At 40.5% G+C, this 26,761-nt stretch overlaps 1 protein-coding gene across 3 annotated transcripts in view; it reads right to left on the minus strand.

Moving 5' to 3' along the window:
• Nucleotides 1–26,761, minus strand: part of LOC140467289 (innate immunity activator protein-like) — a 97,636-nt gene that overhangs the window by 22,934 nt on the left and 47,941 nt on the right. For all 3 annotated transcript variants that reach the window (XM_072563549.1, XM_072563548.1, XM_072563550.1), the window contains exons 2-5: nt 22,938–23,070; nt 4,934–5,058; nt 3,848–3,970; nt 684–909 (exon numbers count right to left, since the gene is read on the minus strand). In XM_072563549.1, coding sequence (XP_072419650.1) covers nt 684–909; nt 3,848–3,970; nt 4,934–5,058; nt 22,938–22,992 — 529 coding nt within the window. In that variant the 5' untranslated portion in view covers nt 22,993–23,070. The remainder of the gene's footprint in view (nt 1–683; nt 910–3,847; nt 3,971–4,933; nt 5,059–22,937; nt 23,071–26,761) is intronic.

Genomic DNA, 26,761 nt, shown 5'->3' on the forward strand with positions numbered 1-26,761 from the left:
AAGATTTGACATATCTTCCTGAATTGGATTAATACATGTTTCTTTCTCCATAAATGCTGTCAGACTTGCTGAGTTTTTCTAGAGCTTTCCATTCTTATAACCTAAGTAATTACAGTACCTGATAATAAATTGCATATCTGTTATTAATTAATTAAATCATTAATTATGATTAATTCTGGGTTAATTATTTTTGTCACAGCTATCTCATACAAACACTGAGTTTGATAAGTATAGTTATTTTAATGAGGTAGCAAAGGGATTCTAAAGCCCCCTGAATCAAATTCCAATGTAAGTTCAATATCTCCAAGGGAGAAATTGAAATCAACTTGAGTTCTAAAAACTGCAGGAAAAATTAATAGTAATTTTTTCTTCACTATAGTCAAACAAAATATAAGGTATGTACAGATTCCAGAGACTCCAATTTTTGACACTTGGACTTGAGTATTCACATGTTAATGGGTAATATGCATTTGAGTATTGTCTTTATTGGCAAAATTCCACTTTTACTGGTAGCTGCATGTTTTTTGGTTATGCCTTGCCTGTTACCACAAATCAACTCCTGTTACCAGTGCCTGAGGAAACAAAGCTGTTCTATTCCTATAAGGAAAAACACTTCATAATAATCTTGTGATGACATGTAATATTGCATATTATACTGGAGGCAAGTTAAAAGTGTCACATACCTTCGGTTGTAGTACATGGCTGCAGTGTTTGTCTACCAGCCATTTCTTGACGCTCATTTATAGCTTTTTTGATATCATTTAGTTTCTTTTGTTCTCTTACACAGTCATGTTTCCTTTGTTTTCTTATATGTCTGCTTAGATTTGTTTCTTGTGATAGTCGCTTGGCTGCCTCCACAAACTGTAACTGCAAGGCAAAGTCCCTCTCCAGAGAGGCAAGTTCGGAGTCCTGGACAACAGATTTAAAGCAAATGACATATTAGTCTTTCTTACTTCTATATCCATGTCATTAAATATTGAAAATCTGGGGATCTGCTTGAATTTCCTTCAGGTGTGCTGAATGCTCTGTTTTTTAAAATAATCTAAATAATTCACCCAAATACCATGGCGGTTGATAAAAAAGTTTAGTTAACAACTTAGTTTTAGAAGATCCAAGATTGATAAGGATTCATTGGAAAATTATAGGATTAGGTATAACACATATCATTACATAACTGGGGTCTTCTAACATTATTTTCAAACAAATCGCTTTCTACAGTCACAACCTTAAATCATGTTAGAAACACATGTATTGGCAAATTTGAGGCATTTTTGTTGTGGAGATTATGGTTTAACCGGCTAATCAGTAACTTAACTCTAAAAGAATATTTCAGGCAGAAATTAGATTTTGTTGCAACATTTTACAACAAGCACAATGAGAACCAATTTTATGGAAGAATTTCCTGTGCATCAAGTACCATCTGACCCAGTTAAGAGTTCAATCTATGTGTTCTTCATTTGACGTTTTTTTGGTCTTTATGGGAATACGGTATGGTTTGAAAATAGTTCAATCTAAAGTTTTTTTTGAAGTTAAACAGTATTGTTCTAATTTGGCATTTGGATTTGAATGGCATTTTTATTGTTTAATTCTTTTTTTCATTCATTTAGAAGGTCCAGGATTTTGGTCCAGTGACACTGAAAGAACGGTGACATATTTCCAAGTCAGAATGGTGAGAGATTTGAAGGGGAATTTGCAGCTGGTGGTGTTCCCATGTATGTACTGCTGTTGTCCTTCTAGATGGAAGTGGCTGTTGATTTGAAATGTGCTATCAAAGGTGCCTTGATGAATCTCTGCGGTGCACCTTGTAGATGATATACACTGCTGCTTCTGAGTGTTGGCAGTGGAGAGAACTTATGTTTGTGGACATAGTGCCTAGCAAGATGGTTGTTTTGTCTTGGTTAACATTAAACTTCTTGTGTGTTGTTGGAGCTGCACTCATCCAGACAAGTGGGGAGTATTCCATCGCATTCTTGACTTGTACATTGTCAACTTGGGAGGTCAGGAGGTGAATTACTTGCTATAGGACTCTTAGCCTCTGATCTGCTCCTGTAGCCACTGTATTTGTATGGCTAGTCCAGTTCAATTTCTGGGCAATGGTAACCCCCAGGACAGTGAGGGATTCAATAATGGTTATGCCACTGAAGAGATGATAGTTAGATTGTCTCATCTCAAAGATGGTCATTGCCTGACTTTGTTTTGTGTGAATATTACTTGCCACTTATCAGTCCAAGCCTTGATATTGTCCAGGTCTTGCTGCACTTAGACATGGACAGTTTTGGTATCTGAGGAATCAAAAATGAATGTTGAACATTGTGCACAACCAGTGAACATCCCCACTTCTGACCTTAAGATGGAGGGAAGGTCATTGATGAAGTAGCTGAAGATGTTTGGGGCTAGGAAACTACCCAAAGGAACTCCTCCAGAGAGGTAATGGCTCTGATATGACTGACCTCCAACCATCACGCCTATCCTTCTTTCTGGCAGGTATGACTCTAATCAGCAGAGAGAGTTTTCCTCCAAATGCCCATTAACTCATTTTTTTTCGAGAGATCCTTAATGTCACACTGATCAAATAAGCCTTCATGTCAAATGCATTTCCTCTCACCCCGCTTCTGGAATTCAGCTCTTATGTCCACGTTTGAACTAAGACTGTATTGAGGTCGAGAACTGACTGACCTGTGCAGAAACCAAACCAAACTCCAATGAGGTGGTTTTTGCTAATCAAATGCTGCTTGAAAGCACTATGGATGTTACCTTCCATCATTTCACTAATAATCAACTTAGATTGAAGGGATGGTAACTGGCTAAATTGGATGTGTTCGGTGCTTTATGCACAGAACACACCTGGCCAATTTTCCGCAATGTCAGACAGATGTCAGTGTTGTAGCTGTACTGGAACAGTTGTCTAGGAATGTGGCAAGGTCTGGAGCACATGTCTTCAGTGATATTGCTGGATTGTTGTTAGGAACAATAGCCTTCGCAGTATCCAGTGCCTTCAGCCATGTTTTGATATCAAATATAGTGAATTCAGTTGGCTTAAGACTGGCACTTGTGATGTTGTGGTTCTCAATGAGCAATTCAGAGGGTTTATCCATGAAGTACTCTTGCTGAACATGATTGTGAATTCCTCTGTCTTATCTCTTGCAGTGATGTAATGGGCTTCTCCATCACTGAGAGTGGGGATATTTGTGGAGCCTGCTCCTCCTCCAATGAATTGTTTAACTGACCACCATCATTCATAAATGTCTGTGGCAGGATTGCAGAGCTTAAATCTAATCCATTGTTGTGAAACCACTTAATCCTGTCAATCACTTGCTGCTTATGCTGTTTTGCATGTAAATATTTCTGTAATGTAGCTTCATGACATTTATGCCTCATTTTCAGAAATGCCTGGTTCTGCTCCTGGCATGCTCTCTTGCACTCTTCACTGAAGTAAGGTTGACTCCCTGGCTTAATGGCAATGTTAGGGTGAGAATACGCTAGGCTGAGGATCCAGATTGTGTTGGACTATGATTCAGCTGCTGCTGTTGGCTCACTGTTCCTCTTGTAAGTCCAGTCATGAGTAATTTAGTCTTTTCAAGTTTATCCCATTTAACACAAAATAACAAAATGGCAGCTGGTCAGGAAGTTAAAAATATTGATCTAGCAGACCCGATACTTTTAATAGACCAGTGATGATTCATAATTAACTTTAGCATTTGTATTAAAACCCTAAAGAATGTAAGAATTTGTTTCAACTTTTGTTGACAATTGGCTTTCACAAGAAGACAATTGTTTGATGCGGTGAAATTCTGCTAGATGTTAAATGTTAATGTAAGCTGAGCTATAATCAAACATAATAAACTACCTCTCCTTTAGCTGTAATTGTCTTCTCATCCAACTCAAAGGTTGTTCCTATACGGCGACGGACTGTGGGTGGCTGTTCCCCTTCTGCTAATGGGTACTCTTTTGGCAAATATCCTGTCAACTCCTAAAGATGAAACACGTTGAAATAAAGAAAGTTGAATTTGCAAAGTGAATAAAGGTTTCTGAGCTACCTAATTAAGTAATAAATATATAATTTAAAAATTCCTCTGTCAAATCATTTAATGAAACATGTTCTTGATACAAGATAATAACACACAAAATTCATTATTACAAATTGTCATTAATCAAAAGTAACATTCATGCCACATTAAATGTCAGGCAATGCCATCTCCAACAAGAGAAAATCCAACCATCTCCCTTTGACAGTTGACATTCAATGGTGTTACCATTGCTGAACCCTCTTCCATCAACATCCCAGTAGTCACCCTTGGCCAGAAATCCAACAGGCCAGCCTCACAAATGCAATGCCTGCAAGAGTACTTCACAAGCTTGGAATCCTACTGCAAGCAACTCACCACCTGACTCCCCTAAGACTGCCCACTACTTAAAAGGCAATGGCAGGAGTGTGTTGGAAAACTCCTCAAATTTCTAGGCTGAGTGCAACTCTACAAAAGCTCAAATAGCTCCACATGATGGAGGATATTGTTATCTGTTTGATTGGTACCCCATCCAGCACCTTAGAGTTCACTTATTCTGCCACTGATTGCAATAGTATGTACCCTCTATATATGCACTGTGGCAGCTTCCAAAATCACTTGATCAACCATTTAGAAAAACAAGGGTTTACTGCCATCTGCAATTTACTCTCCAAATTACAAACATCCATAACCTAGAAACACAACAGCAAAATAAAAGAAATCCCCCTTCAAATTGCCCACATTTGCTGCAACAGTTAAAGAACATGGCTCATCTCCACATTCTCAAGACAATTAGGAATGAATAGTAAAATTGGCCTTGGCAATGATATCCAGACCCCATGAAAAATAAAAATGTACCATATCTGGAACTGTAATGACAAAGCATTTAAATCAGTAAAACACAAAAATTTTCAAATGCTGGTACTCACAGATTCACGTAAACACAGCTTCTTCAGTTCATCCAAATAAAGTTCAAGTGTTTCTTCCAGCATTTGCTTACGTGAAATGAGAGACTGATATTTATCTTTTGTTGGTGACTGAGGGCTGTCAGATCCTGTGAATAGAACAACAGTAATGAACTAAGGGTATTACTGCATAAGTAATCTTGAGAGCTTCTTATTGCAGCATGTTATTTTTGTCAATTCGAAACATCTGATATTTTTTCTCATCAACCTTTTTCTCCTCTCTCCATCCTGGCTATAGGTTTAATTGTCCTTTCTTTCCCATCTTAAGCTCCTGATCCTCTCAATTTTGTCCTCAGCCAGTCAGTGATGGACCCTTCTGTCTACCTACTCTCTTGCCATTGTACAAGTTTGAATCACCCTTAATTAAGTCCACATCTTCCTTCTGATCACTCTCAAAAAATTCAGAAGTGCACATTGATGTCTTCACCTGTGCGGCCCAATCGACTCTCAATGACATCCTCACTTAATATTGCCAGTAGTGCTAAACTCAGCAAAAAACATTTCTGTCTCTCTCACTCTTTCAGCCACTACCGGTAGGGCCAATGCACCTATATTCACTGTCAGCAATTCCCTCCAGAATGTTAATGCACTAGGTGTTTTTGTCAGGAGCAGTGAGGAGAGAGGAACGGGGGCTGCCAAGAGGTAGGTTTCCCACTTAAAAGGTTTCAAACTTCCAGCTCAGTTACTGTCTCCTTGACTTGTCCGACCTGCCTATCTTCTTTTCCACCTATCCACTCCACCCTCTCCTCCTTGACCTATCACCTTCATCTCCTCCCCCACGCACCCATTGTCTACTCTCTCCCCACCCCCACCCTCCTCTAGCTTATCTCTCCACGCTTCAGGCTCACTGCCTTTATTCCTGATGAAGGGCTTTTGCCCGAAACGTCGATTTCGCTGCTCGTTGGATGCTGCCTGAACTGCTGTGCTCTTCCAGCTTACCTTGAGAGTCAGGCCTTCATTTTTTGGGAGCAGTGAGGAGGGAGGAGTGGGAGCTGCCAGGAAGTGAAATGAGTGCACGCTGAGCAGGAGTGGACATGGGACAGGTGAGTAAGTGAAGTAATATATTTGGGTGGTTCCATTACACAAAATACTACTTAGATAGTGTCTCCCACTCAGCCTCCTCCTCTAACCAAAAAGAGGGTTCTGTGCACTGAATTGGTAAGGCAACTAGTTTTTTTTTATTCTTTATTTTTCAATAGTCTCTTTGGGAATTTGAAATATTGGAATGGCAGTTAGGGCAGTTGAATGTTCCTCCTGCAGAATGTGGGAAGTAAGGGTCACTACTAGTGTCCCTGTTGGCTTCATCTGCGGGAAGTGCACCCAACCCCGAGCTCCTTGAAAACCGCATTAGGGAAGTGGAGCTAGAGCTGGATGAACTTCAGATCATTCGGGCAGCAGAGGGGGTTACTGAGAGGAGTTACAGGGAGGTCGTTACACCTCAGGTACAAGAAAAAGGCAGATGGGTTACAGTTAGGGGACAGAAAGGGAACTGGCAGACAGAGCAGGGATCCCCTGTGGTTGTTCCCCTCAAAAACCAATATACCATTTTGGATACTGTTGTGGGGGTGGTGGTGGGGAGTTTACCAGGGGTAAGCCATGGGGTACAGGAATCTGGCACAAAGTCTGTCCCTGTTGCTCAGAAGGGAAGGGGAGAGAGGAGCAGAGCAATAGTCACTGGGGAATCCATAGTTAGGGGACTATGGAATAGGAGGTTCTGTAGGAACAAGTGAGACTCACAGGTTAGCGTGTTGCCTCCCAGGTGCCAAGGTTCAGATGTCTTGGATCATGTTTTCGGATCCTTGAGGGCAAGTGGGAGCAGCCCCATTTGTGGTCCACGTAGGCACTAACGACATAGATAGGAAACGTGGGTTTAAGGCAGGAAATCAGGGAACTAGGGTGGAAGCTTGGAGCAAGAACAAACAGAGTTGTTATCTTTGGTTTGTTGCCTGTGCCACATGCTAGCGAGGCAAGAAACAGGGAGAGAGAGGAGTTGAACATGTGGCCACAGGGATGGTACAGGAGGGAGGGTTTTGGATACTGGATAATTGGGGTTTATTCTGGGGCAGGTGGGACCTCTACAAACTGGGTAGTCAACACCTGAACCAGAGGGGTACCAATATCCTGCGGGGGAAATTTATGAATGCTCTTCGGGAGGGTTTAAACTAATTCAGCAGAGGGATGGGAACCTAAATTGTTGTTCCAGTGTCCAGGAGGTTGAGAGTAGTGAGGTCAAAATATGATATTAAGGTCGCAGGAGTGTTCTGGAAGCAGGAAGGTGGATTGAAGTGTGTCTACTTCAATGCCAGGAGTATCCAGAATAAGGTGGGTGAACTTGCAGCATGGGTTAGTACCTGGGATTGCAATATTGTGGGCATTTTGGAGACATGGATAGAGCAGGGACAGGAATGGTTGTCGCTGGTTCCAGGATTTAGATGTTTCACTAAGAACAGAGAAGATGGTAAAAGAGGGGAAGGTGTGGCATTGTTAGTTAAGGACAGTATTACGGTGGCAGAAAGGACATTTGAGGACTCGTCTACTGAGGTAGTATGGGCTGAGGTAATATGGGCTGAGGTTAGAAACAGGAAAGGAGAGGTGACCCTGTGGGGAGTTTTCTCTAGGCCTCCGAATAGTTCCAGAGATGTAGAGGAAAGGTTTGCAAAGATGATTCTGGATAGGAGTAACAGGGTAGTTGTTATGGGAGACTTTAACTTTCTAAATATTGATTGGAAATAATATAGTTCGAGTTCTTTAGGTAGGTCAGTTTTTGTCCAATGTGTGCAGGAAGTTTGCCTAACACAGAATGTAGACAGGCCAACACGGGGCGAGGCCACAATGGGTTTGGCACTGGGTTATGAACCTGCCAGGTGTTCGATTTGGAGGTAGGTGAGCACTTTGGTGATAGTGACCATAACTCGGTTATGTTTATGTTAGCAATGGAAAGGGATAGGTATTTACTACAGGAGAGTTATAACTGGGGGAAAGGCAATTTTTTTTATTCCCTAGAGTGTGGAAACAGGCCATTTGGCCCAACAAGTCCACATCGACCCTCCGGAAAGAAACCCACCCAGACCCATTCCCATTCTGACTAAAGCACCTAACACTGTGGGCAATTGAGCATGGCCAATTCACCTGACCTACACATCTTTGGATTGTGGGAGGAAACCAGAGCACCCAGAGGAAACCCACACAGACATGGGGGCAATGTATAAATTCCACACAGACAGTCACCCAAGGCTGGATTTGAACCTGGTACCCTGGTGCTGTGAGGCAGCAGTGCTAACTACTGAGCTACCATGCTGCCCCATTTATGATGCAATCAGGCAAATTTTAGGATGCATAGGATGGGGAAGGAAACTGCAGGGGATGGGCACAATTGAAATCTGGAGCTTATTCAAGGAACAGCTACTGCATGTCCTTGATAAGTATGTACCTGTCAGACAGGGAGGAAGAGGTTGAGCGAGGGAGCTGTGCTTTAGTAAGGAAGTTGAATCTCTTGTCAAGAGGAAGAAGAAGATTTATGTCAGCATGAGACATGAAGTCTCAGTGAGGCACTTGAGAGTTACAGGTTAGCCAGGAAAGTTCTAAAGAGAGAGCTAAGAAAAGCCAGGAGGGGACATGAGAAGTCGCTGGCAGATAGATCAAGGAAAACCCTAAAGCTTTATGTAGGTACATCAGGAATAAAAGAATGATTAGAGTTAGATTAGGGCAAATCAAATACAGTAGTAGGATGTTGTGCCTGGAGTCCGAGGAGATAGCAGAAGAGCTAAATGAATATTTTTTGTTGGTATTTACAGTGGAAAAAGACAAGGTTGTCGAGGAGAAGAGTGAGGTAAAGGCTATTGGACTAGATGGGATTGAGGTTCACAAGTAGGAGGTGTTAGCAATTCCAGAAAGTGTGAAAATAGATAAGTCCCCTGGGCTGGATGGGATTTATTTTAGGATTCTCTGGGAAGCCAGGGAGGAGGTTGCAGAGCCTTTGGCTTTGATCTTTAGATTAGATTAGATTATTTACAGTGTAGAAACAGGCCCTTCGGCCCAACAACTCCACACCGACCCGCCGAAGCGTAACCCACCCATACTCCTACATTTACCCCTTACCTAACACTACGGGCAATTTAGCATGGCCAATTCACCTGACCTGCACATTTTTGGACTGTGGGAGGAAACCGGAGCACCCGGAGGAAACCCACGCAGACACGGGGAGAATGTGCAAACTCCACACAGTCAGTCGCCTGAGGCGGGAACTGAACCCGGGTCTCTGGCTCTGTGAGGCAGCAGTGCTAACCACTGTGCCACCGCGCCGCCCATCATTGTCACCGCGCCGCCCTTTATTTCATCATTGTCTACAGCAATGGTGCCAGAAGACTGGGGGATAGCAAATGGAGTCATAGAGATGTACAGCACAGAAACAGACCCTTTGATCCAACCTGTCCATGCCAACCAGATATCCCAACCCAATCTAGTCCCATCTGCCAGCACCCAGCCCATATCCTTCCAAACCCTTCCTATTCATATACCCATCCAAGTGCCTCTTAAATGTTGCAATTGTACCAGCCTCCACCACATCCTCTGGTAGCTCATTCCATACACGTACCACCCTCTGTGTGAAAACGTTGCCCCTTAGGACTCTTTTATATCTTGCCCCTCTTACCCTAAACCTATGCCCTCTAGTTCTGGATTCCCTGACCCCAGGAAAAAGACTTTGTCTATTTATCCTATCCATGCCCCTCATAATTTTGTAAACCTTTATAGGGTCACCCTCAACCTTCGATGCTCCAGGGAAAACAGCCCCAGCCTGTTCAGTCTCTCCCTGTAGCTCAGATCCTCCAATCCTGGCAACATCCTTGTAAATCTTTTCTGAACCCTTTCAAGTTTCACAACATCTTTCTGATAGGAAGGAGACCAGAATTGCATGCAATATTCCAACAGTTGCCGAACCAATGTCCTGTACAGCCACAACATGACCTCCCAACTCTTGTACTCAATACTCCAACCAATAAAGGAAAGCATACCAAACGCCTTTTTCACTATCCTATCTACCTGCGACTCCACTTTCAAGGAGCTATGAACCTGCACTCCAAGGTCTCTTTGTTCAGCAACACTCCCTAGGACCTTACCATTAAGTGTATAAGTCCTGCTAAGATTTTCTTTCCCAAAATGCAGCACCTCGCATTTATCTGAATTAAACTCCATTTCCCACTTCTCAGCCCATTGACCCATCTGCTCAAGATCCTGTTGTAATCTGAGGTAACCCTCTTTGTTGTCCACTACACCTCCAATTTTGGTGTCATCTGCAAACTTACTAACTGTATCTCTTATGCTCGCATCTAAATCATTCATGTAAATGACAAAAAGTAGAGGGCCCAGCACCGATCCTTGTGGCACTCCACTGGTCACAGGCCTCCAGTCTGAAAAACAACCCTCCACCACCACCCTCTGTCTTCTACCTTTGAACCAGTTCTGTATCCAAATGGCGAGTTCTCCCTGTATTCCATGAGATCTAACCTTGCTAATCAGTCTCCCATGGGGAACCTTGTTGAACGCCTTACTGAAGTCCATATAGGTCACATCTACTGCTCTGCCCTCATCAATCCTCTTTGTTACTTCTTCAAAAAACTCAATCAAGTTTGTGAGACATGATTTTCCACGCACGAAGCCATGTTGACTATCCCGAATCAGTGCTTGCCTTTCCAAATACATGTACATCCTGTCCCTCAGGATTCCCTCCAACAACTTGCCCACCACCGAGGTCAGGCTCACTGGTCTATAGTTCCTTGACTTGTCTTTACCACCCTTCTTAAACAGTGGCACCATGTTTGCCAACCTCCAGTCTTCCGGCACCTCACCTGTGACTATTGATGATACGAATATCTCAGCAAGAGGCTGAGGTTGTTCTCTTGTCAAGAAGAGGAATAGAGATAACCCTGGTAATTATAGACCAGTGAGCCTTACTTCAGTTGTGGGTAAAGTGTTGGAAAAGGCTATAAGAGATCAGATTTATAGAGAGGAATAAGTTGATTAGGGACAGTCAACATGCCTCACAAACCTTATTGAATTCTTTGAGAAGGTGACAAAACGGGTGGATGAGGGTAAAGCAGTTGATGTGGTGTATATGGATTTAAGTAATGTGTTTAACAAGATTCCCCATGGTAAGCTATTGCATAAAATACAAAGGCATGGGATTGAGAGTGATTTAGCGGTTTGGATCAGAAATTGGCTAGCTGAAAGAGAGAGAGTGGTGGTTGATGGAAAATGTTCATCCTGGGTTCAGTTACTAGTGGTGTACTGCAAGGATCTGTTTTGGGTCCACTGCTGTTTGTCATTTATATAAATGACCTGGATGATAGTGTAGAAAGATGGATTAGTAAATTCGCGGATGACACTAAGGTTGGTGGAGTTGTGGGCAGTGCCGAAGGATGTTGCAGGTTACAGAGTGACATAGATAAACTGCAGAGCTGGGCTGAGATGTGGCAAATGGAGTTTAATGTGGATAAGTGTGAGGCAATTCACTTTGGACAGGCGTAACAGTAATAAAGAGTACTGGGCTATTGGTAAGATTCTTGGTAGTGTAGATGAGCAGAGAGACCTCTGTGTCCATGTGCACAGATCCCTGAAAGTTGCCACCAGGTTGATAGGGTTGTAAAGAAGGCATACAGTGCGTTAGCTTTTATTGGTAGAGGGATTGAGTTTCAGAGCCACAAGGTCATGTTGCAGCTATTAAACATCTGGTGCGGCCGCACTTGGAGTATTGCATACAATTCTGGTCACCGCATTAGAGGAAGGATATGGAAAGTATGGAAAGGGTTCAGAGGAGATTTGCGGATGTTGTCTGGTATGGAGGGAATGTCTTATGAGGAAAGGCTGAAGAACTTGAGGCTGTTTTCATTTGGGAGAAGCTTGAGAGGTGACTTAATTGAGACATATAAGATAATAGAGGGTTTTTTAGGGTGGTCAGTGAGAGCCTTTTCCTCAGATGGTGATCGCTAGCATGAGGCGACATAGCTTTAAATTGAGGAGTGATAGATATAGGACAGATGTCAGTGGTAGTTTCTTTACTCAGAGAGTAGAAGGGGCGTGGAATGCCCTGCCTGCAACAGTAGTGGACATGCCAACTTTAAGAACATTTAAATGGTCATTGTATAAACATATGGATGAAAATGGAATAGTGTAGTCATGATTTGGAGGTGCTGGTGTTGGCCTGGAGTGTACAAAGTTAAAAAACACAAAACATGAGGTTATAGTCCAACAGGCTTATTTGGAAGCAGTGGCATTCAGAGTGCTGCTCCTTCATCAGGCAAATTTACTAAACCATCCTTCTATGCCCTCATCCAGGTCATTTATAAAATGGCAAACAGCAGTGGACCCAAAATAGATCCTTGCAGCACACCACTAGTAAATGAACTCCAGGATGAACATTTCCCATCAACCACCACCCTCTGTTTTCAACTACCTGATGAAGGAGCAGTGCTCCGAAAGTTAGTGCTTCGAAATAAATCTGTTGGACTTTAACCTGGTGTTGTATGATTTTTCACAGAATAGTGTAGGATAGATAGGCTTCAGATTGTTTCCACAGGTTGTTGCAACATCGAGGGCAGAAGGACCTGTACTGCGCTGTAATGTTCTATGTTCTATGTTTTTCATCCATTCTCTTGTTCTGGATGATTTTGTTGATTGTTCAAACATTGGGCGAAACTTTGCCTCTTGCTGAAGATTCAGCACTTATCCGTCTTTTCTCACAATTACCATGGTAACAGCATTGCATGCTTGTGTGAGTTTCATCAACAACACATAATTTTCTGTCTTCATCTGCTTCTTTGATGCTTTTTCCTCCTTCAAAAAACCCACGTTATGCCACCTCTCTCATTTCCTATTTAAAATCTTCATTCCCTTTGCCCCCTAAGTCCAGTGAGGTTCTGGCTATGCTTTTAGTTATTCCTTCTAGTATTGCATTCTTTTGTTGGGCATTTATCCATTTGATTACACATTTGTGAAGCAGGCAAGGATTTGTTTTCATTACAAAAGGTGCCAGTGTTGTTGAATGTGAATTGTTGGAAGGATTAGCCATCTGTCCCATATAAAACAAAAGCATCTACCATTGAGATAGACTTTATATAATCCCTCTTAACAAACAAATCTAACATTTCAAAACTCTTTGTAAGATATCTAAATATTTTCTTAAACATTCTACTTCACATAAAATGTGTGTAGATTTTGAAGTTTCAAACAAATTCCTTAATGTTGCCCCAGTTATTGAAGAGTCAGATTCAAGTTTAGTTTCAAGCTTGGATCCATAATCTCAGCCAAGTAAATATTGGTGGGTAAATTAATTTGCTATGGTGCCCATAGGTTAGGGAGTTGCACAATTTGTCAGGGCAAATTATTGCTGCTCTATGGTATTTTAAGGAAAACGCCTATTGATTAAAGGCAAGATCCAGCTTGTTTATGATACTTCCCACAGTTAGATGGTTTTGCTGACACATATTGTCTACTTTCTCCTGAATTCCAGCTTACAGAAGTTGCAACTCTGCGACTGCTATCCTATCCTGTACTAAATTCTACTCATTCAGTTTTCCCAGTTCTTTGATTTCTATCTAATGCTCACTTAATTTTGAAGTTCTTAGCCTCTGCTAAATGTCTATCCACTGCCATATTTCACCCTATTTCTGCAATGTTTTCCAGAATGTCTCAGCTCAAACCTTACCTTAACCCAACTTTCATAAATCATTAACCTGAAATTTGGAACTTGCCTCTCAAAATGTTGACATGCAATGTTTCTTCTGGCTTCAGAAGCATGTTCCAAACCTACTTCACTAAAGGCTACCCTCAAAAACACTGATTTCTACATTGTGACTAATGTTGCTCCATTGTGAAGTGTGTTGTGAAGGCACTTTACAAATGTATTATTTTCATGCTTATGTTTGAGGTATAGCAATGCAGTCAGTTAGCTGAGTTGGCTTGATGATTGGTTTGTGACACACAATGATACCAACAGTACGGGTTCAATTCCATGAGGTTACCACGAAGGTCCTGCCTTCTCAACTTCAGCCCTTGCCTGAGGCATGGAGAGTCTCACATCAAACTATCACTGGCTGTCTTTCTCTAATGAGAGAGTAGGCTATGGGGCTTTTACCTTTACATTAAAGCAAAATATTCAAAAGCTGCAAGTGTCCATTAAATCATATCACAGTGTAACACACTGCCTTCAGGAGAGGAGAGGAAAATATTCAGAAATAATTTAATGTTCAGCCAGATTACTGACAAAGGTAGTAGTAACGTCCGGTGGTGTTGTAATGAATCCTGTTGTGATTCATAGTCATGTTGCCTATCCCATATGTCTGTACATTTCTCAATGTCATGTCTGAGCAATACTTTTGCACCTCCCTTTTATTGTCTCTGGTTAATAATTAACACTGCAGCTGGAAAACTGATCCCTTTTAATGACATCACAACCACCACAATATTTATCTGTTTGTTCATGGATGCTACAAAGTGACTCAAGAGCAGACTTAAGATCCAAAAGCTGGGTTGGGCTCAGGGATCAGGAAATTCCCCTTTCTTTCTTCTGCAAAGAAACAGTAGAATTTTAGAACAAATCAATTTGTTATTAAAAGTTTTCTTTGGGCTTATTAAATGTTAGAAAGGAAATTGTGTTTAAGCATTTGTTCCTAATGGACCATAATAGAGGACTGTGAGGATTCTTAATAACTCTCTATTGAAAATAACTGGTTAAATTGTAAAGTGGGACAAGCTGGATTATTCAAGTCATAGTTTGTGATCACACTACAAAGGTCACCATCAGCACAGAAAATGCTTTGAACTGTACTTAATATAGATGATATTGCCACTGATGCAATGGCATCATTCAATTCAATAAATACATCCCTGATTTAAAAAAAATACTATTTCAACGTAGCAGGTATTACCATTGTTCAGTAAGAATTGTTTTTGGTGGTCATGATGAAAGGGTGCATTCATTCATCATTGTAAAAGGTTTCCCCTTTGTTTGGATTATTCTAATTCACTGACAGCCATTTGACATACTCCAGTCATCAATAGTCGCTATCTTCTACTAATAATTAACATAATTCATTCATGGAAATAGGTATGAATTAGCAGCAAACCTTCATTGTTTCTAGCTCCACAAAAACAAAGTTAAAAGTAGAAGATCCAAAAGTCTGCAATTGACTCTGATACATGGAATAAAGCAGTCAATTTCTAATAATGTGTATAGTTTGCCAAAGTAAATTTCTTTTTAGAAGACCTTTCACTAACAATGTCAAAAGAATCTATTTCTTTCCAATTAATTTTTAATTTTGCTCCTTAGTGCTCATACCCCATCACCACACCCTCCCAAAAAATGCATTCCCTTACAGTGATAACAGGGTCATGTTTTATAACCTCTGCTTATTGGGATCATGGCAGACAGATAATGGCACCATTCCCATTCCGAGCACACCTGTTGTCGTCTTCACTTGGGACTTTCCATGGATTAAATTAGAATCCTATTTTTAACACTCAAAAGAAGGATGCTACACCACTGTTGCACTGCCATTGACACAGGCAAGGAGTGACCTAACTATTGCTCTTTAAAGCAAACAGGGGATGCAAATGTTTCTCATAGAATCACAAAGGTATTTTGGTCCAGAAAGAGGCCATTTAACCTGCCATGTCTGCATTTTAAATGAGCATCATTTTAAATGTCAACTGCCAATTTCCTGTTTATTCTCCATAACTCTAATTCTATTGCAATAGTGGGGTTGGTTAGCTGAGATAGCTGGTTTGCAATGCAGAGTGCTGCCTAGAGTGTAGGTTCAATTCCTGTGCCAGCTGAAGTTATTATGTAGGACTCTCCTTCTTAACCTATCCCCTTGCTTGAGGTGTGGTGACCTCAGGTTAAACTAGCATCAGTTATCTCTCTTTAATGACAGAACCATCCTCTAGTTCAGTAGGAACATTGTGAGTCTACCTTTACTTATATTTCCCATTACCTCCTAAAGCTTTGTTAATTTGACTGCTTCTACCCCTCTACAGTTTAGAAGAATGAGAAGTGATCTTTCATTGAAATCTACAAGTTTCTAAAAGTGCGCGGAATAATTTCTTCCAACTCAGCAATCTAGAACACAGGATCACAGTCTCGAAATGAGAGGCTTATCAGTCCAGACTGAAATAAGGAGAAATTTCTTCACCAGAAGGAATTTTGACTGAATCTTTAGAGTTCTCTAACCCAGAGGGTTGTGAACGTTCCAGCTCAGTTTTAAATATATTCAATTATAGTTCTCAGAGGATCAAAGGATATATAGAGTCGGCATGAAAGTGGAGTTGAGACAGAGGATCAGACCTCATTGTACTAATGGTGGAGCAGACTGGGAGCTGTACGGTCTACTCAAGTTCCCATTTCTTAAGATACTTACAAAATAATTCTGTACCACTTCCTAAAAGAAAATGATGAACTTCCCACCATTCATATTAGTTCAGACTTGGCAGATAAAATGCTAATGAAGGCCAGGCTTCTAAAGAGGTAAGGGTTCATGCCAAGCACGCCAGGAAGTTGGCACTCTCCCACTGATTCCTTCATATTTACAAGTTAAAAGCTCTTCAAATCCAAGACCATTAAATTATGCTGCACAAATATTTGTTCACAAGTGATTAATATTTTCACATGAATTTTTTTTGTCTCCATTTTGTAATTTGACATTACAATTTGAACTGGGTTAACACCTAGGTTAAGATAGTACATCGAAACACTGCTGCTAAATTACACAAAGTGTAATTTCAAGAGCTGAATGAAGGCTTGTGGCTTACAATGTGAAAGCAATTATTATGCAGTCTGAATTCCAGTTAGTGTAAATCTTCACATATTTCCCTGACTTTTCAAATCATCTACAAGTCACAGCAGAGTACTGAAGTAATCAAATCTCTGTCGGTTGAGGAAGTGAGAGTTCATGCTGGTTTTCAAATTATGTATGATTGTAACAGCAAAGACAGGTTGTGACTTGTTTTGTCAAAAATGTTAAAATGACTGGAAATTTGCTAAATGACAAATGGATTGTTTAATGAAAGATAGTGTGGCACTTAACGTGTGAAAATTAATATGTGACTCAGATGCACTGGAATATACTGACTATACTACAGAAACACACAAGAAATGAAGAGGCTTAAATTTAAAAATAAGTTAAATAATTTTTTAATCAAGTGTTTGTTCCTATTATTATTCTAACCACCTCAGGTTGTGTTACTGCAACAATGCTGCAGAAATGTGACCCAACATACACTAAAAATACTAATCTGAAAGCTAACTTTGCTTTGTGTTAACTTTGCTCGTTATGTTTTCCTTTCTTCTTCCTTAGCTCTTTGCCTGAAAGCAGTCTAACTCAGAACCATGACAAGTCAGACAAGACCCAGCCAAAATGGGAACTGAACCCTGTGTGTTAGCAACAATTTGATTCACATCAGTTGACTGATCCTTGAAGGAATCCAAGTTGCTCTGGCTACAGGTGCTTATAAATGCATTTGTAGTCCAGGTCTAAGAATAATGACAGCAGAGTATTCAAACTTCTTTCCATCACACGATGAACCAGGTATCTCTCCTGCTTTTAGCACCTGCAACAAGCATATGTTGGAAGGATTTGTTTGGCCATGTTATGAACAAAATGTCTACGTATATCAAGCCCTGTAGTGGGATCTGAGCTTAGAGCATCTGGCTTAGAGACAGGGATACTATCCGTTGCATCATATGACTTCCATAATAGATTTTTTTTACACTTTAATAATGGAAATTTTAATAGACTACTTGTCTAAAAGTGTCACCTTGTATAAATTCACTTTTTAAATGATTTTATAACAACATAAGAATATAAAACTTTTATTTTAATGCATTCTGCCAAAGAGCAGGATTTAGACAAATTATGTAAATTGAAACTAAAGTTTAAATTGGATACTCTTTGATACTGAAACTTCCTCCCTTTAGCCTAGGACAGGCCAGAAGTCACACGTGAGGAGTTTTTTTTAATGGTTTAGCTGTGCACTGCACAATGCCACAAATTATCCTGTTCTTTTCAATACAACTGAGCACAGACAGGGTAGGCACTCCTGGGTTTAGTACCAAAGAATATTTCAGGGCAGAAATTACCGCCCTATACTCTCTAAACCATGCCAGAAGCGCTAAAACACTGCAGATAGTGAGGGTGTCAGAAAAAAAATAGAAAATAAACTATGATTGGGTGGGAAAGGGTAAAATTAAAGAGAGTTATGAGGAGGACTTTGCAAGCAGGAAGTGAAAATGAGCAACCGTAATGGCTTTACTATGGATAACGTTAGAAAAAGACAAAATGGATTGGTAATCATATTGCTACTTACTCATGTATATTTCTATAGTTTTAAAGTTGTTTGATTTGCTTGGGTCCATAATAGGGTAAGGCTCAAAATATTTTCTCTGATGGTTTTTCCAATGACGCTCTACAACTTCAGTTTTTCAAATCATAGAATCCCTCCAGTGTGGAAGCAGGCTATTTGGCCCATCATGTCCACACCAACCCTCCAAAGAGCATCGCACACAGACCCGACCTACCCTTACCCTATCCCTGTAATCTCACATTCCCATGCTAGCCCACCTAACCTGCACATCCCTGGAGACTATGGACATATCTTTGTACTGTGGGATTAATCTGGACCACCTGGAGGATACCAACACAGGCATGGGGAGAATGTGTAAATTCCACACAGTCACCCGAGGGTGGAATTGAACCCAGATTCTTCTCTCTGTGAGGCAGCTGTGCTAACCTCTGAACCACTACGCCACCAAGGAAATTAGCAAAATGCAAAATTTTTTAAAACCTTCATCAAGCTGTCTATTAATATTCTTTAAATGTCTCCTGGTGAAATAATACAGTTTTGCTGTATCTTTCATGATAACTGAATTTTAATAATTAATTTGTATGTTATTGTAATTCATATGAGGTACTACTTGCTTATATTCATTAGTCTCAGCCATTTCCTTGTTCATATAAGCTTATAGCACAGGAACCATCCATTCAGCCTGTTTTGCCTATGCTAGCTCTTTGAAAGAGCTGTTCAATTTAATTCCTTTTGTTAAACATTTTTCCCATTTGCCTCCATCACACGTTCAGCTAATACATTCCAGAGCTTAGCAACCGTGTGTGTGAAAAACCTTCTCTTCTCACAATGAATGCAGTCAGGTTACTTAGGAACTAGTTACCATTAACAATTCCATGCCAATTGTCCCATTAACCAATGCCTTGCCAAGTGAGAATTAATTTTGGCCTTGTACTCTGTCTCTAGTAGCTTTCATGCCATGAATATTTGATTGTTTATTCTGTAGAATTCAGTTATATCCCTCTGCCCTTTGATTCCAATAACTATTTTTTTATATTTGCAATCCTCCAGTCCTCTATCACAACTCCTATATCCAAGAAGGGCGGCACGGTGGCACAGTGGTTAGCACTGCTGCCTCACAGCGCCAGAGACCCGGGTTCAATTCCTGCCTCAGGCGACTGACTGTGTGGAGTTTGCACATTCTCCCCGTGTCTGCGTGGGTTTCCTCCGGGTGCTCCGGTTTCCTCCCACAGTCCAAAGATGTGCAGGGCAGGTGAATTGGCCATGCTAAATTGTCCGTAGCGTTAGGTAAGGGGTAGATGTAGGGGTATGGGTGGGTTGCGCTTCGGCGGGGCGGTGTGGACTTGTTGGGCCGAAGGGCCTGTTTCCACACTGTAAGTAATCTAATCTAATCTAATCTAAAAAAAAAGGATTGAAAGTTCAGGCCTTCTGTTATCCCCATCATTATTTTGTTGGCGAACCAAGAATACACCCCTTTTGCTCGGGGTCATTTGTTAATTTTGAGTGATGCCAACCTATTTGTCACTTCCTTTCCAATTTATTCTGATCCAAATGGCTTCAGTTTTCTTTTGAGACTAAGTATCATGGCGGGCCTGAAAAGTGGGAGGGGCATTTGCTCAGGAGCATATGGGGTTTTCTCGCACAGTCTAGTTCTTCTCAGTCAATACCGTACATGAACATGATACTTTTGTAGGCTGGAAGTTCTAAATCCTTCTGAGTTTCATATTTAAAGGACCTGAACAGCATTTCGTTCTCTGCAATCCAGGAATATCACTCAAACTCTATTCAAAACCCTCACCTAATCCTGGAGATGTCAGTGACCAGACAAAATGTGACACCTCTTGAAAAGTTCTCCTGACAGCTGTCTAGGAGTGAAGGAAAGTCATTTTCCTTATGGATGTTAACAAAAGGCCAATCCCCCCAACTAACAAAGGCAGCCTGGATAGAGATGGCTCATGGGTAGGAGGGGGATCAACACCTGGGTGGCCAAAAGAATGTGAGTCCAGTTTCATAAGATGATGAACGACCTGTTGTGTTGTGCGAGGGTGTGTACCAATGCTTTATGCTCCTATGTGTATGAGTTAGCACTGCAAGGTTACCACTGCACAAGACTGCAACACAGGAGTATCCTTGTTTCTAGTCTGGCCTATGTGAGATCCTATCTCAAATCACTGAAATATGTTTTCTTTCAGATTTTATTGACACTTCAGATTTTTTGAAAATCATTTCCCTTAACTACCTTAAACCTACTTACTTTATGATGACTACTACCCAGTCGTTCACCCATTGAAGCATATCTATACCTTATTCCCTAGAACTAGATCCAGCATTACTTTGTCCCTTGTTGAACCATACGGATTAGGAAAATACACCTACACAAATTTTAAGAAATCTTTACCTTCCTTGCACTTTGTTGATGAAGAAATCAGTTTAATACTTTACGTATTCATTGTCTAACAAACAAAAACCATGATTGAGATGTAAAAATGGCCCACTCACCATTGAGGGCTGTTTATCTTCTGTTAATGGTTGCAATGTGATTTCTAAATTCTCCAACCCTAATAATTAATGCTTGACTTTGTGTATTAAAAAATAAGACTTGCCATAATCTAATTGATGTTGGAGAAAGTTATTAATTCAACAATGTTCTGCTCAAAGCTGTAAACCAAAATGGTTTTTTTTAACCTAAAGTGGAGGAGTGATTCTCACTATTGCCAAATATGTCATCTTCAATCCACACTAATCTGAAAGGTTGTAGCTATGCATTCATAGTGCCCTCCAACTTGCCCTATTATCATGACAAATGTGATACAGATACAATATAACCACTGTTGCTAATGTCCTTGATTGAAATGAATTAGGGTTGCACTCATGCTGATATTTTTTAAAATATGCTTTTTTTTGAACAAAACAAACCCTTTGAAGAATTTGATTTAGTCATGAAATCTTTCTTCAACTTAAATGCTTTCAATATAGATAATTGTTATTCTAGAATGATATGCTTTGCTGAAAAGGATCAGTTATAAGGGTATTGAAGTTATGCTGCGGGATACGATGGAATGAATGATCATCCTTTGAAATTCGTTTCTCTACCACTTTGGCAGAGTAATCTCATCTGAAGCAGTTTAGACCTGCACGAAAATCGTGAAGAGTGGAAATTCATGTGACCATGTCAAACATTTGTATCACAGTTGATGTTAAATTGGATGTAGAGCATGTCCATACATGCAATGGCAAAGCTGTTAATTAACATTTTATTAATGAAGAACAGTTGCTTAATGAGCCTCTTTACACAGGCGTTGCTTTTCGTATTACATTCTTTAATGCTTGCTTGAAAAGAATGATTGTTTAAAGAGAAAGCTTGCCTTCTTCTGTGATCTTAACACAACTAAGCCTCTTTTATGGCACTCAGATAACAAGAGAATCTTTTTAAAAAGTGTCCACAATTACACTGCTCAAAGGATTAAAAACATTACTCAACATTTTAGCTTCAAAGAACCAGAGGTCAAAGTGTCTTAGTTTTGACTCTTCTATAATTTTCTCTGTGTGATGTATCTTTAATTGCCATTTTCAAATTATCTTAAAATCCAATGACCAGGTTCACAATTCTCATTTGATATTTGTGTGATAAGGGTCAAAAAATGCAACCAAATCTCTATTAAGGAGAGATATGAGAGGATTTTTCAGGAGCTCCCATGGTAAAGTGCAAGTTATGTAACAGAAGTAATGCAATGCAACGTGAATTGTTATGTATGTGGTTAGCACAGTAAATGCTGTTGTTAGCAAATTATAATTTACGTAATTCCAATCAATCTAACCCTAAAGTATGTATAAGTGTAAAATATATCATTTCAGATCTGAAGCAATCATAAATTTAGAATCTGCAGCTTTCAATATAATCCTGTTACCTAATGTATCTGCACAAACTGTTCCTACTTCACAAATGGTTTGGGACATTATCTATGCTAAATCAACCTCAAGAGTGAAATTGCCTTCCCCTTTCTATCTGAAACGGAAGATAATCAAAGCTGGCCTGATCTCAAACAACTTTAAAACATGTTACTTCACCTTGCTTTTGCTCGTACCTCCAAGCTACAGCATCAATGGCAACATTTGTCAATATCCAGGAAGTGAACTTTGGGCACCTTACAGTGTTTAAAACCAAATTGTTATGGCTACTGTTACAGCCATCCCAAAACTCAATCTTTCATCATTGGTACTTTGCCATCCGGGTTAGATGGCATCTCATATGCAAAGTCAAGGAGGCTATTTGTAGGGAGCCAATCGCATTATGATGCTGCTTTCAAAATCATTAAAATTGATGTTAAAACATTTAAAACTGAATCCAAGGAAGAGAATTAATTCAACTTGGTAGTTGTATGAAGAAGTAACTGAGGTAGACAAAAAACTCCTGAAGTCTTAGGTTTAACAAGAATATTATTTCAGAACAATGTTCAATATTGAATACAGAAGTTTTAAAAACTGAAATGATGCATAAATGTGAGGAAAATTAAGTTGCCAAACAACCCAATGAGTTCAAGTAGGCAATAGCAATAATAAGGAAATGGGTTGATCCAATCAAGAATAAATAATATTATTTTTAAAAATACATTACCTGACTGCAGAATTACTCCACTATCAGAATCACTGGCTTCATCTTTGTTTTCCATCGTCAGTGAAAGATTATATTTTCTAGTCTTCCTTTGGTCCAGAAATAATTAACTCCCAAGAAGGCTGTAAGTATTCACCTGATAATTACATAACGAAACAGATTGAAGGCACATTGATACGTTTTAATTGTTTAACAAAATGCACAAAGATCAGAGAGTTTAAAAAAATTCCAGAGATTACTTTTCCTGTTTTTAAACTATAGATTTTGACCCTGTTGACTCAGCGAATAATGTTAGCAATTGTTCAAAAATAAAATCAGAGGTCAGTAATTTGTCCTGGATGTGTTTTATCTTGTTCCTATATGAGGGATTATTTAAGTCTCCAGAAGCAGCAGTGAAACTAAGCACACAAATGTCTACCTTGGTGCAGATCAGAAATATAGGAGTGCTCTCTAAAGAGCACTGTAATCACACCAGGTATGTTTTCTGTTGCTATCTTTTACTGTGTCTGGCAGTGCTTGGTAGAAAATAAAACAATAAGCCAAGCAGCATGTGCTCAAGCAGGTGCCTAATGCCTGTTTATTAAAGCAACTAACATGTATATGGGATGTGCTTTGGTTCATATCTACCAAATGAACAAACTGTAAAACAATTCCTCTTGATTTTACTTAATGCAGGCCAGTTTTTAAATAACTGAGCACCCTGTTGATATCGAATTGTAATTAGAGGTAATTTGCAATCATGTCTCTTTTGTTTCTACAATGTTCTGTACTAAATTATATTTCTCACCCTTACTGTTCTCCTAATATATATTTTTACTAATTTCTGTTCACATTAAAGTTCGCTATATGAAAATCTTTTGAGACATCTTATATATTTAAATAATAACCAGAATCTGGCCGCCAAGATTTGTTATTAGTTGAAAATGGCTTTGATTGAATGCCTTCTTTATTCCTGAAATCCTGTATTTAAATAGCAAGGTAAAAGGGAAAATCAACATAGGACTGTCCTCTCTTTGGACAGAGTTGACTGGTGGTGATTTAACCTGAGGGTCACCATTCCTTAAATGAGTGGTGTTCTGATGGTGGAAATTTCATGGTAGTCTTGGCTAGTGTGAATACCGAACCCACGCTGTTGGCATCACTCACTAGCCAACTGAGCAAACTGACGTGCATTTAAATAGCACTCTTGATACTAATTTTCAAAGAACAGTGGAATGAGCCAAGTATGAAATAAAGGAAGTGAATTGCGAAGGACAGTGGGAAGGAAGCAAAGTAAGAGATAAGTTCCATAGAGCTGAATGTTACTATATTTCAGCAAGGTGTAATTTTCATTGAGTATATGGAAGGTTTCTCTCCCTTAGATTTAGCAAGTTTTCAAATTTGACTCATTAACTACCAACTAAACCCTTATGGTGCCCCTCTCATCTGATGCCAGCCCAATTCTCCTACTCGCCATAGGTGGATGTATTTACTACCACTTGGATAATCCTGAGATGTACTGCCATATGAAGGTACCAGATTTAAAATTCTGTTTTGTGCCCAGTCCAGGGCTGGCAGTCCAGTACAGGCCTGTCATTCACCTGGGCACAGCAGGGAAGAGGAAATTGGCACCCCACTTTGTGTATAGGGCCCTGAAGCTCTACTAGTTATACAGAGAAGAGATATCATCTTCACAGAGAACTACCAGAGGAGGACTAACACCAGACTCTGCCAGCTTAGTTCAACTTCACCTCCCAGGTCTGTGCATTCTGCATCACCTGAAGAAACACCCAGCACAGCAGGAAGAAGGTGAATTACCTCATCTGCTCTCCAGGCTAAATGCCATCATCTACTGTCAGATAGCTGACACTCACTCGATCTCTGCTACCTCTTACCAAAGCTTATGCTCTATCACTCTTACAATCGTATGGAATATCTTCACTCATGCCTTTTACCATCTTGAGCCTCCAATACTATTAATATACTTCTTCAGTTCCTGACATCCTGGCCGGTAAAGACCAGGACTGAGGATACTGAAGTGAGAAGCATTGTTCGTTGCTGTTAATATGCTTAATATTAACATGCTATAACTCCTACCCATTATGACATTCTACTCAGCACCAATGGCAAGGCAACAATGACGCAAGGAACCCTGAGTTCCCTCCAGGTGTCCCTTCCTCACACGGAGACGGAGAAGGCCGTCCCTCCAGGCTAGAGGAGAAATGACAGACATACCTGATAGACTGTAAGGCAGGTTCCTTTCACCTAGATGTAGAACTCAGAACTGCACCAAATGGAGGGAAAGCAAGAAGGCGGCTTAAAAGGGCATATAGGCAGCATGGGTGACACGTTGCTGAGAATACATTATCACATTGGTTTTCATTTGCTTTTCAGTATTAAACCTCATTTTATCATTTGATAAAATCACAGCTTATCTGCTGTGGCCTCAGTTTCTCTCTCTCACCAGGTCCTCATAATGGTCACCTCCTTGATGTTACAAAAATCGACCTTTCTCTTGTTTAAACACTTTTAGTCATCTAGGCTCCACAATACTCTCAGGTAGAGATTTCCAGACATTAACTACTTTCTGGGAGAAGTAATTCCTTTGTAACTTAAATAGGTAAATTGCAGGTCACTGCTACTTTAGCAACTATGCTTCTTCTTTCTAAGTAGGCAAACATTACTATTGCATCACAGGCTTTAGTGGGATTGAGCTGTTATCTCATCTGATATGGTCAGGAGAGCTTGGGGGCAAGGATTTGGACTGTGTACAGTAAGCTACTACCTAAGGTTCACAAAGCATGTAATCCTGGCAGATGTGTTTCAGCTTGTGTCTATGTAATGCTGTTCCCCTTCGAATGACCTCACATCGTTCAAATTACAGACCCCTCTGTCACTTAATGAAACATTTACTCCATCCACCCTTGGTGTTATTGCAGCCATTTTCATCTTCATTGAGCTCATGTGATTTACAGCATGACAAAAGATAACAGTGAGTCCCAGAATCTGTATGTCAGTCTCAATGAACCCTACCCCCGCTGACGTACGCCTCTCCGTCCCGAAAGCCTTCCTTGCCAACCCCATAGTTTTTATACTTTCCCTACGCCCCACCCAGCCTGTATATTTGAGTCTCCATCTACTCAACGTACAGGTCTGTTAGTGCACTGTACCCCTGTGGAAGCCAGACTGGTTGCTTACTGTTGATGATCCATTCCCCCCCCCCCCCCCCCCAAGATTCCTCTCCCAAAATCTTATCACCTCCCCCACCACTAAGATGTAGTGTTACCCTGCCTTTAGTATTTTAATCACCCCTGCACCCAGCATTCTGACTCCAATTCTCATGATTAAGTTCTCTAGCCTCCCTCCCACAGAAGTAGCCGCTGATCTATCCCTGCTGACTGTCAGGGGACAGATCCCCAGGACTAACCATGGCTGAACCATCTTGAGTGGCTTAGCTGCACAGCCCCAAATGCTTGGTGACCAATCCCCTCTTTGAAATCTGTACAACTCCCTGATCCTGTCTTCCCATGACTACCCAGACTGATTGACTGGATTCAAAGGGGTGACCATGGCCTACACTCTGGACTGGTGAGTTATGCATCCCCCAATTGAACTACCCAACCATCTGCCTGACAGTGCCCAAATCTAATTCATGACGCTGCCCTTGACTTAGTGCTGGCTGAGTGGTGTCTCCCTGGAATTGACAGAGGACTACTCACTCCCTTTTGACTTTGAGACATGGCCATTTGCTTGCTGCACATGCAGTGTGTTTGCTGCGTATACCCCAGCTGGCATATGGTGCGAATGTGAGATTAATGTAATAAAGTGCTCTGCAGTTCAACAGCATG

The sequence above is a fragment of the Chiloscyllium punctatum genome, chromosome 45, assembly GCF_047496795.1.
Source record: "Chiloscyllium punctatum isolate Juve2018m chromosome 45, sChiPun1.3, whole genome shotgun sequence".
In the NCBI taxonomy this organism is placed as follows: Eukaryota; Metazoa; Chordata; class Chondrichthyes; order Orectolobiformes; family Hemiscylliidae; genus Chiloscyllium; species Chiloscyllium punctatum.